The 15,079-nt window shown below is 45.6% G+C and overlaps 1 protein-coding gene across 3 annotated transcripts in view; it reads right to left on the bottom strand.

Annotated features, from left to right (window-relative positions):
* Nucleotides 1-15,079, bottom strand: part of unc13c (unc-13 homolog C (C. elegans)) — a 91,155-nt gene that overhangs the window by 43,591 nt on the left and 32,485 nt on the right. For all 3 annotated transcript variants that reach the window (XM_076051264.1, XM_076051274.1, XM_076051284.1), the window contains 2 exons: nt 7,255-7,344; nt 6,192-6,320 (listed from right to left, as the gene is read on the bottom strand). In XM_076051264.1, coding sequence (XP_075907379.1) covers nt 6,192-6,320; nt 7,255-7,344 — 219 coding nt within the window. The remainder of the gene's footprint in view (nt 1-6,191; nt 6,321-7,254; nt 7,345-15,079) is intronic.

The following is a 15,079-nucleotide window of genomic DNA, read 5'->3' as shown; positions in this document are numbered from 1 at the left end:
TTGGCTGAAGGCTGTGATATTGTGATGCAAACAAAATTCAATATTTGTATTCAATCTTTATATTAAATTGGTAAAATACATAAACAAGACTATGGCACTTCATAAATCATCCCAACATATATATACATATGTATGTATATATATATACATATATATACATATATATATAATATTTATCTATCATATATTCATTCACTGGAGAAACTACTAAATAATAAAATAACAGAATAATTAATGGCTTTACTCTCTACTACATCACTACATCTATTCAGTGTGATCTCATCCAAGTACTTTTCACTGGTAATTAATATTATGCTGGAGTTGTGTGTCAATGTAGTGTACAGCAGAAATACGGGCGGCTTGCCGCAGGGTTGGAGGTGTTGAATTTGAAGCTCACACTGATTCCGCCATCTGCTCACTCCACACTGAGTGCGTTCACACCAACGCTCCAATCCGAACGTGACTCTAGCATTCTTTAATTCAAGCACGGCTGAGACCAAAATAACAATAATAATAGCAGAGGCGACGACAATGCTTGTCGCTGGTCCACAGGCAGCCAAGGGAAGGTAACATGTACGGGCGTAATTAAGAGCAGCACACAGCTTATGCACAGTGACAGTGATAAATATACAGTGAGACTATGGGCACACATCCTCCTGAGAGGGGGCATATTTGCTCATTTGTGTGGGCAAATCTGACTCAAACTGATTGATATACATGAAAGAACAAGTATGCTAACAGTGAAACATGTTAAGATCGTTTATGAAACGATTCACTGTGAGGTGTTTCAACAACTCGGGGTTAATTCAAGACTCTGTGGCGGAAAGAGCCGGGAAAGACACTGCGTCTGCGACGTGGAGCTCGCAGAATCAAATCAACGCACACAAAAAACGGCTTGCGCTGTTGGCTTTGAATACTCTGCCGCGTCGAAGATGTAGCGCGGCAGCGTTTGAAACCCGCTCTCGGTTTCAGCCACAGGAGCTACAGATTTTAATCTCAGCGGAACAAGAAGCAAAGACGAGGTTTACAGCTCATCGTGTGACGGTCGGCCTTGTAACAAACTTAATCATTCGGGTTTGGGGCTATAACATCATCATAATAATGTCGACTGTCTTCCTGCACGTCACAGCCATTAAAAACAAATTACAACTCATTTCGTCTCGTGCGTCATGTTGATGAGCGCTTTATAAATTCCTAATTCACTCGTGCATGTGCATTAATCTCATTTCACATGTACCCCAAAAAGAACAAATCATCCGCTGTGCGCACGCGTGGACGTGTGCACGTGCGCGCCACGCGCCACCGCAACTGGTGAGCAAAGGTAATTGCTCGGCGTGATCATAAATTAAAGGGAGCGGGCGGCGAATGCAAATTTGCCTGATCAATTAATCATGAAGTCCAACGTATTGAAGGCAGAACAAGCGATTACCAGCCAGAAAGAACATAAGCAATGTACGGGTTTCGATCGAAGCCGCCGCAAATGGAGCTGCAATCCGGCATTGGGTCGCGGAGTCCGTGGGGATGTGGGGGGGGGGGGGGGGAGGTTGGGAGGGCGGGGGATGGTATGAAATTAGGACAGTCGCGTTTGTGCGTCAGTGGAAACAGTGCTGGAGACGGAGGTGGGTACACCCTACAAAAGTGAGCCACCTAAACCGCAGATACACTGCCAGTCTCATGCATTTTTTTTTAATGTTATCTTTACAGCTTTCTATACTGCAGATACTGAAGACATCAAATGTATGAGCAACATGTATGTAATTATGCAGCAAAGAAAAACACGTTGAATAACTCATAATTCCATGTGTGTTCATACGTAGTTTTGATGCCTTCAGTGAGAAACTGCAATGTCAATAGTCATGAGAATGAAAGAGAAGACATTGAATTCTTAGGGTGGGTCCAAACCTTTGACTGGCAGTGCACATGGACAATGACACCACATGCACATTTGGGAGGAAGTTGAGTGAAACACAGCATCGGCTGTTTTCTCGTTCCCTGGAAAGCGAATCCACTGAGGTGCACGGCTCATCTGTATTCACCTCAAGCAGGTGCCAACACACTGTTTAAGGTGATTAAATGGGCCGGCTGTATTTTTTATTTGATTTTTTTTTACACTCAACAAGACACCCATGGGCTTCACCCTGAGCTCTACCAGGAGCAGAGAGCGTCGTAAACTAAGAGCACGCCGCCGCTCCACTGCTCACGGCGCAGAAAGAAATAAATAAAAAACAAAAGCCTCTCAGTATTTCAGATGCTGGCTGCCGGTTTATGTTTATGGCGCAACACTTTCCGCTCCCTGCGCGACCATTAGCACACAGCGAGCTGCTCAACGGCTCCCGCCACCGTGGCACATCACTTACAATGTGTATGACTGACGGAATCTCTGACAGGATGCTGCAGAATCCCCGACAGAAACCGGCGCTGATGAAAGCGACGCCGGGAGAAGAAAGACTCGCACAGGCCGCTAGGAGTCGGCGCACACGTTTTTTGTGCACGACGGAGAATAACGCTCAAAAGGCCAGCAGAGGGAAAGCCGGGAGGAAAAAAGGAAGGAAAATGAAATAAAGCCGTCTTCTTCAAACAGAGAGCTCTCTGAATTCCATCAAGAAAATTCTGCTGATGAAAGTGATGCTGAGGCGTCTTAAACCCTGGTGGAGCAGGTGCAGCGCGCACAGAGGAGAATACTCTCAAGTTTCTTTTTCCAAGATGCAGTGGAAAAAGAAACCCCAAGAAAAAGAAAAAAGAAAAAGAAAGGAAAAAGAGAAAAAGAAAACCCCAACCCCCCCTCCCCCCCCCAAAAAAAAAACTCTTCTTCAAAAGCTTCAAACGCTGTTAGAATCGACCATGAAGTGAGATCTGTTGGCAAATACGCAGCCGGCCTCGGCGAGCGACATATACTTAGCCAATCCATAGCGCGCATTGTGCGCGAGGCGCCGCCGTCTCGCCGCTCCTCTGGCACCTCCTCTGCGCACGTGCACGTGCGCGGCGCTGACAGAGCCCCGCCCCCCGCCCCCCCTGGCCAGATGGCTTTTAAACACATCCATTTTTATTCATTAATATCTGCATTATGCAGAGCCATGTGTGCACATATACATTTTTTTTTTTTTTTTCCCAAGGGTGCACGTGCACGGTCGCGTGCACGGTCACTGTCCCTCTGAATTTCTGAGCCAGGGATTAAAAACAAAAACAAAAAATAAATAAAATAATTTAAAAAAAAAAATGAAAAAACAAAATGGATGTGCCTTTGGTTTATTTTTTTTTCCCCTTTGGCCCTTCTGCATGATTCCGCTGCCCTATTTCCACGCACTGCTTGTCTTTGCTTTTATAAATCCCTCCCCTTTCTTCCGAGACTTAAACTGTTATAAGAAAAGACCCACCGCCCTCCCCTCCCCCGCCACTCCATCCCTCCCAGTCATTTCACGGCTGGGCAGTGGCGGAGGGGCTTTATTGTCGTGTTACGCAAGATGCCCCGCTGTCATAGGCAGGATTTTCCTCCGCTGCCTGCCTGGCCACCGCGTCCCCACACTCTCCAGCCACTGGGGGGGGGGGGTTCTACCAAACCTCCTGTGCCTGCTGAGTCAAAGGCTACCTGCTGCATGGGATCAGAATCGTTCTAAAGACGCAGAGGTGCTCACAATTTGCTGCCACGGAGGAAAGAATTGATAAAAAAAACGTTGTCGGTGATGAAGAATCAAGAAACGAGCCGTATCTCCCCGTCTTGGCGCTGGCTTCAAACCCTCCAGGCCCTCCAGGAATTATGTTTCATTCAGCAGTTGAGATGATTGCACCAATGATCTAAAAAGCGAATGCTGTGTGTGCGTGCGTGCGTGCGTGTGTGTGTGTGTGTGTATAAACCATAAAACGATCATGTAGCGAGCTTTTCACCTCATTATTGCTCCAGCGAGCTCTAAGAGGGATAAAGCAAGAGAATGGGGTCACATCCTGTTGGTCCCACATCGTTCCCACTTTTCAGATCTTTATTCAGATTTTTCATCTTGGACTTGAGCTTCCTGTTATTTGCAAAGCAGAAAAAGAAAAATCTTGCTTGATGAACCCCCCCCTTCTCTCTCCCCATGCAAAAACAGGGCTACCAGTCAGCTGCTGTGGGCGGAGCCTACACCTGGTTGGGGGTGTGGGAGCAAACTTGTAGATGAATCAGTGTGGTGTCATTGCAACAATCAAAAGTAATGAAGAATTCTCATCTTTGACTTTGTCCCCGGACACACAGATTAATGTTCGACAGCTCTTGTTAAAATCAAGTTTCCATCACATGGAGACTCAAATGTCGTGTTGGCTCAGAATATTAAAAAAAAGGTAATGATGAGTCTATTTAAGAACAAGCCTGGAGCTGCATTGGGGATTATGCAAAAGCAGCATTTTGTCCATATTAAAAAGGTGTTATGATGCTTTGTGCTTGCAGCTTCAGGAACAATAATAATGATAAATGATGAAATGGGAATTTTTAATAGGCAAGTGCTTGGCTGACCTTTCAACTCTTCACATATCCTTGCTGTGTCTGGGATCTCTCATGGAAGTGGACATTCTCATTGTCAGCTAGCTGTCAAGATATACTGCCAATTGATTTCCTGTCTCACCAGGATGAATTTATATATATATATATATATATATATTTTTTTTTTTTTTTTTTTTTTTAAGTTAAAGGGAGGTGCAAGGTCAGATTTATGACAGGCTGAAGGTGAGAGCATAAAGGCAACAATACACCTGGGGGGTGATTGGTGCTGTTTGGATTTCTCCAAACCAATCTCATGTTAGCAAGATCCAAAGTATCTGAAGGCTGATTCTTTTCAAATTCCTCCATTACAAAACATTCCAGCTGAGGGCAACGACCCAGGTTGTTATTCCCTGAAGACTCAATTGTTGTTAGTCCGCTATTTATTATTGCCTGTGCAGTTAATAAACCAATGTTCTGTGGTTTTCTAGATTAAAAACGGGACTGTACAGGGCACGTGTGCAGTGAGATGATCCGTATATTTAGCTGCTCTTACTCACAATGTTATTAGAAACTGTTTCAATGAGATTCTCACATTGAAACAGTCTGGGTTTGATTCATCTGTTGGCCATTTTCCTGACTTCCTACACCATGTATACAAACAATCCTCCACTCATGGGCTGGGTTGGTGTCGTTTTTATCCCAAAAAAAAGCCAGACACCAGCACAACAGAAACAGGTGGCAGACGAATCCCACGCCGTAAACAGAGTAAACAAAGACATTCGCTGCATTTTACAACTCACAATTCTGCTACTCTGCATTCTGTGAGCGTAAAGGGGCTGCTTCAGGCGAAGACCAACAGGTGGTGCTTCCTGAACTTTAAAGTGCCTGAAGATTAACAGCATCCATCTGACAGGCACTTTAGGAAAAGGAAGCATTGATGCTGTCCAGGTGTCTCAGCATTACATTTATGATTGAGCCTACAGAGTCCCCAAGGTCCTAAACAGAAGTAGCATTGTGTCTGCACAAGGGAAAACAATATATTCATTCACAGAATGTCAACGCTATCTGTGACTCAGGTGCTATCAGACGTCTGTACACGAGCTGTCACTGCACTTCCTGCAGTTAGCGGGAGCTAACTGAGCACTGGTTGGTTTTTTTGGTCAGTGCATTTTTCAGACCAACGTGCATCACTGTAAACATGCTGGATGCAAAAGGAATCATGGAATCACATTATATCACGTCACCCAGCGCAGTCCAGTACATAGTGATGGAGATTGTTTGGTATGAACAGAAGGAAACAAATTAACATAATAATCAACCTTCAGGACTTTTCTCTGTATAAACCAGACTGGAAGCTTTTAAGAAACAAGTCTGAAAACCTTCACTTAAATCCCTTTGTAAGTAAATCCAGTCAGAAAACATTAACTGCTGCCTCAGTGGGACATTTATGAGTCTCTACATTCAGGTGCAAAAGAGCACTTCTATTCATCAGTCCGTTTTGCTGCTATGCTATTAAACTGAAGTAACTGACTATTTCTCACCAGCACCAACAACCACATCCACTCACTTCAATTTCCCTTTCTTCTCCATTCTGATCCTCGTTTAGAACTCCAGCGAGTCATCGTCATAAACAGCTGCACAGGCTACACACTTGCACGGCTGTGATGTGGTCTGCTGGTTACCTATTTGCATGCACAAACGATTGAACACTTAAACCCCAAAGATGTGGAAGTCACTTTACCTGGTCGAGGAGCTGGTTGTATAGCTCGTGACAGTTGTCAAAAATGTATTTGTACGTGGAGTCCAGGCACGCTTTCACGCAGTCCTTCACCACCATGCTGGCCCTGGGCGGACTTTGGAGTTCTTGCACCTGCGTAGGAAGACACACAAAAACATTGTTATAATACCAGCCTGCCTGCAGCGTCGGTCGTTCTCCATGTACCATATATCCAGATGGTGCACAACACCGTCTCAATCAATGACCTTATGTCTGGGACCCATTTCTATGCACACATCCATCCATCCATCTGTCCATCAGGTGCGCAGTAACATAACCACGTTATATCAGACTGATGAAATATTAATCCTGCGATATAACTTCCTTGTAAAAAAAAAAAAAGATCATCACTTACATCTATTATGCATTTTATAATTGACATGCGGTCAGACGGCTGAGCGCAGTATATCACACATTAACGGCGGAGCTCCTGTGTGCGAGGCCCAGTCTGGGCGCGGCGCAGAGTGAAGGCTTTGATGAGCAAAAGTGACAGTTTTCATTCCTGCGCTCCCAGCTGCCATCTTAGCTCTGCCTCGGTGCCTCCCGCCGCTGCCGCTGCTGCCGCCGCCGCCGCCGCCGCCTCCCCTCAACCCGCCGCCAAAAGAGAAAACGTGAATGGAGCTTTTCATGCGGTGGAGGACAAGCAGAGACGAGGCGCGCTCTCAGGCAGGGGAAGGAAAGCTGGGAGCGTTTCGGGTTTTTTTTCCGCACAGAGAGAGAGGGTTCCTCCTCTCGGATCGCGGGGCGCACAAACAAAGCCCCGAGCCGCATTCTCCCCCGGCAAGTCAAGGTGATTGTGCAACAATAAATCATCGGGATTTGAATGGTGAGCAGAGCAAGAGCGAGGAGGGGGGTGGGAGCGGGGCGGGACTTTGAGAATTATGAGTCGGAATTGATTTCACCTCAATGACAAGTGTTAAAATCGATGAGGGCTCGCTGTTCATTATGGAAAGTTGCGATATTTTACAGCCGCGTCCGATTTTACGGGCGGTGGCGCGTGCTCACGAGAGATCAGAGGCTGCGTTACCTTCATCCTGAAGAAGGTGATGCTGGTCAGGAGATCAACGGTCGACTTCAGGTCTTGGAGGCGCTCGGGGTTTCCTGCTGGGAAATTATCCTGAGGCGAGAGAGTGGGAAGAAGACGGAGGGTTAGGAAGAGAACATGAGGAGAGATGACATCTTGTTGGGGGCAGTTCCTCAGCATCACTCCACCCTTTACACCCTGGACACACACACACACACACACACACACACACACACGCGCGCGCTCACAGCACACATACACATCATTTAGGCAAAACATTGAAATTGATTACAGAGCAACGCCCAGCAATCATAACAAAATGACTGTCTGTCTAATCGTTTAGTGGACAAGGGAGGTCTCCGCTGATGAAAACCTCTATTTCGGGGCCATGAAGTCATCAGGCGGTGCAGAGCAGCGTGACGGGGAGCATATAAAGCCCTGACAGCCCTGAGGAAAGGCACCGACGACTCATACATTATCCCACTTCTCCTCCCCTTGCACGCCACAAGTCGGGCTCCGTCGGTGTTCATCTTCGTCATCAAGGATTAATAATAAAAGATATGAATTTTATTTTTTTTAGAGCAGATATTGCACTGTGGCCCTCTTCAGGTAAGACAATTCTCAGATGAAGAAGCACCATGCATCGAAGTTGATTGAACTGATGTTGCAGAGTGCAAGCAGCACCAGGGTTCTATTTGCAGTACAGATCCCATATTTCACAATCAATTATCCAAACATCCTAAAAAAAAAAAAAAAATGCTGAGCTTTTTAGAAAACAGCATTTTTATCCCTCTGTTTGCAGCCTCCAGCAAAAGCATTGGTTTTAGCCTCCTGCCAAAATGCTGGTTGGACTGCCCTCAAATACCGAGGGACAAAAACAGTGGTTGCAATAGGTTATAAAACGATCAAGTCATTGGACACGCATAATTTCCCCTTAAATAAAAAACTAACTTATGGTAAAGTCAATTTCGCATCACCAGGAACCGCTAAAAAAATAATGACCGACAACCAGAAAAACGCTGCAGCGATAAAACATAGCGGCTCAGCCTGCAGACCGTTTTCATCCACCTGGGTACCCCCTCAAAGTACACATGTCTCAATCAATTATTCATAAAAAACTCTTTGGTTTTGATGTGAAAGCTCAGTGGAAACAAGCGAAATGGCCTCCGAGCAAACGAGCTGGACACACACTCAACAACATCGCAGCCCATCAGTCCTATCTGTCAAAGCATCCATCACTTCCACTGCTGACATTCTCTCCCTATATGTAGCCTTCAGGAACAAACTATCAGTGCGTCAGAAATATGGATCGCAGTTCTGCTTATGCAACCTTGAATAGTTCCATCATTAATCCACAGAATGCTTTTCTCCGGAGTAGTGTCTCAGGTGTGCAGGAAGCACAACAGAAAGAAACCGCGAGTGATGTGTGATTTTCTTGTTAACAAATAAAGGGGAGGGCGGTAATTTAAACATAATTCATTCATGTACAGAAGCAATAAGACCTTGATCTGGGAGAGAAACACACCTATTAAAGAGGTTGAGAAGCTCAAAGAAATATTAGGGTTTTTTTTTTTGTTTCTTTTCCCAACTGCCTCTCAGTGAAAGTGGAGCTCGGGCCAATAGAGTCTACACTTTGGAAATTTAATGAGTCATTCACATAGCAAACACAAACACACAGAAATAGTCTAAACGTCCTCCGCTGTGGCATTTCAAATCTGTAAATGAATGTAGTCTCTTTCACGGAAAGGTAATCTAACTGCGTAATTACAGACTGAAATCAAAAGTAAAGTCAAGTGCTCATTGACACTCATCACTGCTGTCGCAAATCAGATGGCTGTTTTTTTTCCTAAGGTGAACGAGCTGATCTGTCTGAACGGATGTTGAGACGTCTCAGTCAGAGTTTGGACTTTACTTATTTCTTGGAGTTCATTGACATTCGTCGTTACAAGGTTGCCATTTCTGCTTCACAGTTCAAATCCCCATTGTAGCAGATCTCACGCAGAACAACAGCACCATTAGCCTTGACATGGCCATTCCTTTGCGCTACTCGTCCTGGCTTTATCGCTACCAGTGAAGGTGGGATACTGGTGGAGCAACACCCCCCGCCCCCAACTGTGTTGGGTTTGTGCGTAACACAGAGAACAACGAGGCGGAAGAAAGGCAGCACGAAACCGCCTCCGACAACATCAACAGGCAGTGTGTCATGAGCTGCGTGTTACCGTTGGAGAACATTAGTGAAGTGATTCTTTCGCAAAATGTGGGAGCTTCAACGTTGGCGCTGTGGGGCCACGGCAACAAAGTGCAATGGAAGTCTCTATCTACCTCGTCGTCCAGGGGTTACCAGGAATTCAAAGCACATTTTTAACCTGCCCACTTTTGCAGAGGCTGGCAATGCGTGCTGGGAAGCAGATAAAATCAGTCAGACGCTGACTGGTAGCGGCTCCTCCCACCTCCTACAGGAAAACAGCACCGGTCTCTGTCACACACACACACACGAACACACACACACACACACACACACACACACACACACACACACACACACACACACACACACACACACACACTGAAGCTGCTACCAACGTCTTTTCTCCCCGTCATAGCTTGAAGGAGGCTTTCTCTCCTTCTAATCTTAAAAGGTGACACTAAGTTGCCTCTCATGTTTGGCTTTTACCATCTGTCGAATATTTCAAAGGGAGGGCTCCTGATTATTCAGGCTTTTCTCTGCCAGGAACAGTGTGATCCCAAATATTTGCAGCTACAAAGATGCTGTTTTGCTCTCTAAAAATGTACCTTTTGAGAAACATTTTGTTTGTTTGATTTTTTTGTTTTTGTTTTTTTGCTGTTGTCACAGTTTAACAGGTAATCTCCACCTCAATAAGTAGTGATAGCTGTCTGTAGCTAACTGAGTCATTCATGTTTTGCTTGCAAACTTCAATTAATTCAAACTTCTGACCGGTCGTGCATATGTATATATACATGTATAATTCTATCACAGGGAAACGGGGCAGAACATCTTCCTGTTGGCCTCTTTTCCTAAAGAGAGAACTGCGGGAAGCAACAGACCAGCTGTTTGCAGCTAGATGGTCCCCTCAGACCCATTGTAATGCTACACAATCTCCTTTTTAAAAGAAATAGTGCACAGGTCCCTGGGGTTCTTCCTGAACAAACAGCACTTTATATCAAACTGTCCAAACTATGCAAACAGCCCAGATCTCTCGCAGCGCGCTCTGAATACCGAGGCTTTTGTGTGCGGAGCCCGGAGAGACCCGATCAGTCCCAGCTGGGACGTGTTGACTGTGCAAGAGGTGTCACGGCGGCTGTCGGGGGATAAAGTTTGAGGTTGGGAGAAGTGCACGTGTAGCAAAAAATGTGTAGTGGCAGCTGCACTCCGAACTCAGATTCTCCTTGGAATATCATTAGCGGCGGGATCAGTACAGTGATCAGGCCGAGGAGCCGCAGTCGAATCTTATTACTGTCCAAAAGTGTCAGGGTGGCTCTGCGGGACGGCGTGAGAGAGTGAGAGAATGAAAGGTGCAGTATGGACGTGTGCTTGTGTGTGTGTGTGTGTGTGTGTGTGTGTGTGTGTGTGTGTGCTAGTGCGAGAGACCCACTGGTGTGTGTGGCAGCTCTGACAGCAGAGCAGGCAGGTGGAGGGAATGTGATATATTCTGCGAGCGCTGCGAGTGAACGTGTCATCAGCAGCCTGACAGTCTCCTCCCGTCCACGCTCCTCCGTCCCACCCATTTGTCCAGCATCACTCCCCGTAACTGGACTTAAAGTCCCAGGGTTTCCTTCTAAACAGCTGTCTTCCCTCGCTTGCCTTCACCACTCCATCCTTTTAACCCCTTCCCTCTTCCCAGTCCCTCTCTCCGCACTGGGACCCTTGTCTCTCGCCGGAACGCCTCGTTTTTCATCCTGGCGCTGCTTCATCCTTCATCAATCGGCCAGTCACCCTTTCATTGTTCAACCCTTCATCCCTCTTCTTTTCCTTCGCCCCTCATTCATTTACCTCTTACGCCCTCAACTCTTCACACTCATCCCTTAATCCCTCACCCTTTCATTGCTTGATTCCTTCACCTCTCATTATTTCATTGCTCATCCTTTCACCCACCCTCTCCTTCACCCCCTCCACCCTTCATCTGCTGCTTTTCCGTCTCCTCCTCCTCGGTTCCGTCGACAGTCTGTAATGTGCAGCGAATAAAAACCCAACAGTTATTTAGTTTTAGTTCGCCTGTCTGACTATTTTTTTTTTCATGATCCCATTTCATGCCTAAAGATCCCTTTAAACGGGACACACTGGGACTTTAAATCCATCCACCCGTCCATTAACCCCCCCAGGTAGATCCCACTTAATTCTCTCCCTTTCTCTCTCATGCTCTCTTCCCTCGGTGGTGTTGGCAGACTGAACGAACTGCTGCTATCAAGGTGCGTCCCCGCCGTAATCACATGTAGTTTCACACCGTGATCCGCTCCCGGGGAACAGGGCCGCTAAAGCAATCAGCGGCTCGACAACACGCTGCCTTTACTGTCACGTTAAAGGTGAGAGGGACATCGTTCAGTTACAGGTCACTGTGTCCTGCCACCAGCTGGGGGAGGAGAGCGCGTGTGTGTGTGTGTGGGCCACCAGACTATTAAGGTGTGGCTCTCTGAGGGGAAAAAGCAGTGTGGATGGATGCACATATGGACAGCTGAGTGCAATAGTGTCCATAGCACTGTGGATGTGGTGGAGCATATAGAGGTAAACATTGCATGAGCAGTGTGTGTGTAACTAAGCAATTCTGAGAAAAAGAAGAAAAAGGAAACGCGGACAATCGCATATTTAACTCAATTTCTCCGCGATACGTGACGTGTAAGATAGATGTTCTGTCTCCAATTACAAAGTGACTATAATGTCATTCTACTAAATTTGATCATTTTCATCAATAAGCTTGTTGCATTTCAACGAATATAATTGTGTCCTGGTCATAGATTCTGTATGAAATACAAAACCATTGTTTTGTCTTTCTTATTGGTCATATTGCAAAAAATACTGCCGTGAGTCCCTGCATGATTTTAATAGAAATGGGAACGCTTGCATGCAAAACAGTTATCTCCTTGTGCTTCTTGTTTGAAAATATACAGATTGCTCTTTGCAAAATTGAAAACACTTGCCAAAGTGTTTGAGCCCAACCACACCACAAGAAAGCAGTCCAAAATGTCAAAAATCAGCACGCAGTGTTGCCTATGGGGACAACAAACGGAGCTAGACAATCCAATAGTCCATTAACAGCATACATGGTGAGGGTCAAACAGGCCAGCCAGAAAATTGTTCATTAGATGCAGATTGAGGCGCGAGAAGATGTGCCGCCTGCTGCTCATCTGGGAGGAGAACCATCACTCTTACGACAAAACTTCCTCATCGCGAGGCCACAGGCGCTCGGAAAAAGCATATTAGAAACGTGTTGCACAATAACACTGTGGCCAGGCGCCCAGATTAAAACTCGGAGGCCAAGTCTCGATGTCCTGAAATGGACTCCCAATTTTCTTCCAGTAATCAGCGGCTAGCTCTTCGTTACAGGCTTCCTTGCCTCACTGCAGCGGCAGCCTCCTCTCTGTGCGCTGACAGGTCTATTTGCTGCAGTCTGTCTGACAGCATTTAATCTAAAAGCCTCAGACAACAGATGCAGTGGAGGATGGGCGTTACCCGCTGGCTCGCGAGCAACGTACAGCACAGCGCAACTTCTTATTAGGAAAAGTGGGATGTGACTTTTCCCAGTTTCCTTTAAAACAAGACGGCATTCGATTTAAGATTAATGACGATCAACAATAAAGATTTTTTTTTTTTTTAAATGATGATGAGCAGAAAGCATAACACGTGAGGAGGGACCATGGAAGAGAGTGCCCATCAGTCATGACATAATCTATTTACTGGACCATGAGGACCACTATTTCTTGGGATGCTGATGGAGCCTTTGACGCTGTAGGCAAAATATCAATATTTATGTGCTCTGCTGCACTGCTGGATTGTTTCATCAGGAGTTGGCTGCAATTTATGGCCGGTCCTGGTGTTTTTTGTTGCATGATGCCTGGATCTTCCGTATTGTTTGCACTCTGTTCTTCCATTTGATTGCTAAACTTTACCCGTAATATTGCAACTGTCAAAGCTGTACGCCGTCCAGGCGTTGCCATGGCAACGTGCATTTGACATTATCAAATGTCGCTCTCATCACGAGCTCATCACATCCAAAATGGCCTTTCCTTTTTCCCCGTCAGCTGCGATATTCAGCCGGGCACTTTTACATCCCCACATGTCTGACTGCACTTTTATTCATAAATCAGCCGCTGAAACGCATCAAAGAGAGATTAACCGCATTTGGAGGCCAACAGACGCATGTGTGGCCCTGACATCAAAGCATTAATGGATCGCCGCCGTCCACCATATATGCTGGGGCAAGCAAACAGCGCGCGGCAAGCGGCGCTGCATTAACCTATATTTATTAACCTCATGTAGCAAACGGGCCAGGTGAGGGTGAGGGGACAGAAACACGTCTGTCAAATAAATATGGTCTGTTTTAAAAAATGCTGCAAAATGCAACACAGCACAAAATTGTTGGTTCCTTAAAGATATTGACAGTGTCCAGGCGGAGAACATTTATTTCTATTAATGACTGTGTTTACATGGAGATTTTGTTATCTATACCATTCAAGTTCTTGGCACTTGCAAATTGACTGTTAAGGACAATATCTTATCCTGGATTTGAGACATCACATCTTGATACCCAGACCGCCAAAACAAAAACCGGGATACTGTTATATTTTGCACTCATATTAGCTGAAAGAACGGGAAGACGACGGCCAAATGACATTTTGGAGACATTGGGCTTCAGACATGGATGAGATAGATAGTTGCTTCAGTGCTCTCAGGTAAGTTGCTTAATTCAAGAGCAGGACACCGTCAGGGCAGGAGCACTTTAAAAACATCACAACAATTGGGTGTAGATGAGGTGAGAAGCTTTCAAAAGAAGTATTTTTTGCTGCTTGCAGGGAGAAAATCAGACTGAAGCGAATAATTGAATCTGTCAAAACGGTCAACGTAATAACCTCTGCATAACTGTGTATTTGTACCCGTGCCAGTTTACGTATCAATTCCAGTCGGTATTCACATCACACATTTCATGAGAATTTCATTTATGCTCATTGCAGCCCCCTGCTGCTGCTGACAGATGCAACTGACTCATTAAATATGCATCTTCTGCTGGTTTGAGCACTGCACTTCTGAATCAGGCTGCTAACATTGTGCGCATGTTAATCATTTTTGCTGCATTTATTCAACAATTTCATACAGTAGATTCAATTGTACCCCATGAGGCCCTGCCCTGGTATGCAAAATATCCAAAGAGCCTTACATGCGCACAATGATGTTAGCATATCGTTCTCAAACCATACAACCGCCACGTAAGGTTAGTGAGTGTGCAGTGCCCATACAGACCAGGTGGTGTCCTACTCAATAATTAGCAATGAGTTAGCAAAAGTGCAGTTAAACTATAATATTACCACAGCTGTACAGACTGCAATCTATGATGAATATGACAGGATAAAGTGGCGGGCTGGCAGCGGCTGAAGGCGAGGATCGTAATAAGAAGTTTAATATCTGCTGCTGCTCCCTCCTACCGTAGCTCAAGGTGGATAAACCATATTTTGCAACCTGATGTTGGCATTTAATAGTGCTGAACCCATAATAAGACACAGTGCTCTCATCCGTCTCAGTTTTAAGGAGTGCCAGAGTTTGTGCTGTAAAATGTGAACGTCAGGAGCAGGTAAAACCATTTGTCATGTGGAGATATGA

Source organism: Nelusetta ayraudi, unplaced genomic scaffold (genome assembly GCF_046127955.1).
Source record: "Nelusetta ayraudi isolate G7.1 ecotype Tasmania unplaced genomic scaffold, CSIRO-AGI_Nayr_v1 ptg000005l, whole genome shotgun sequence".
Classification (NCBI taxonomy): Eukaryota; Metazoa; Chordata; class Actinopteri; order Tetraodontiformes; family Monacanthidae; genus Nelusetta; species Nelusetta ayraudi.
This window is presented reverse-complemented; position numbering and strand designations above follow the sequence as displayed.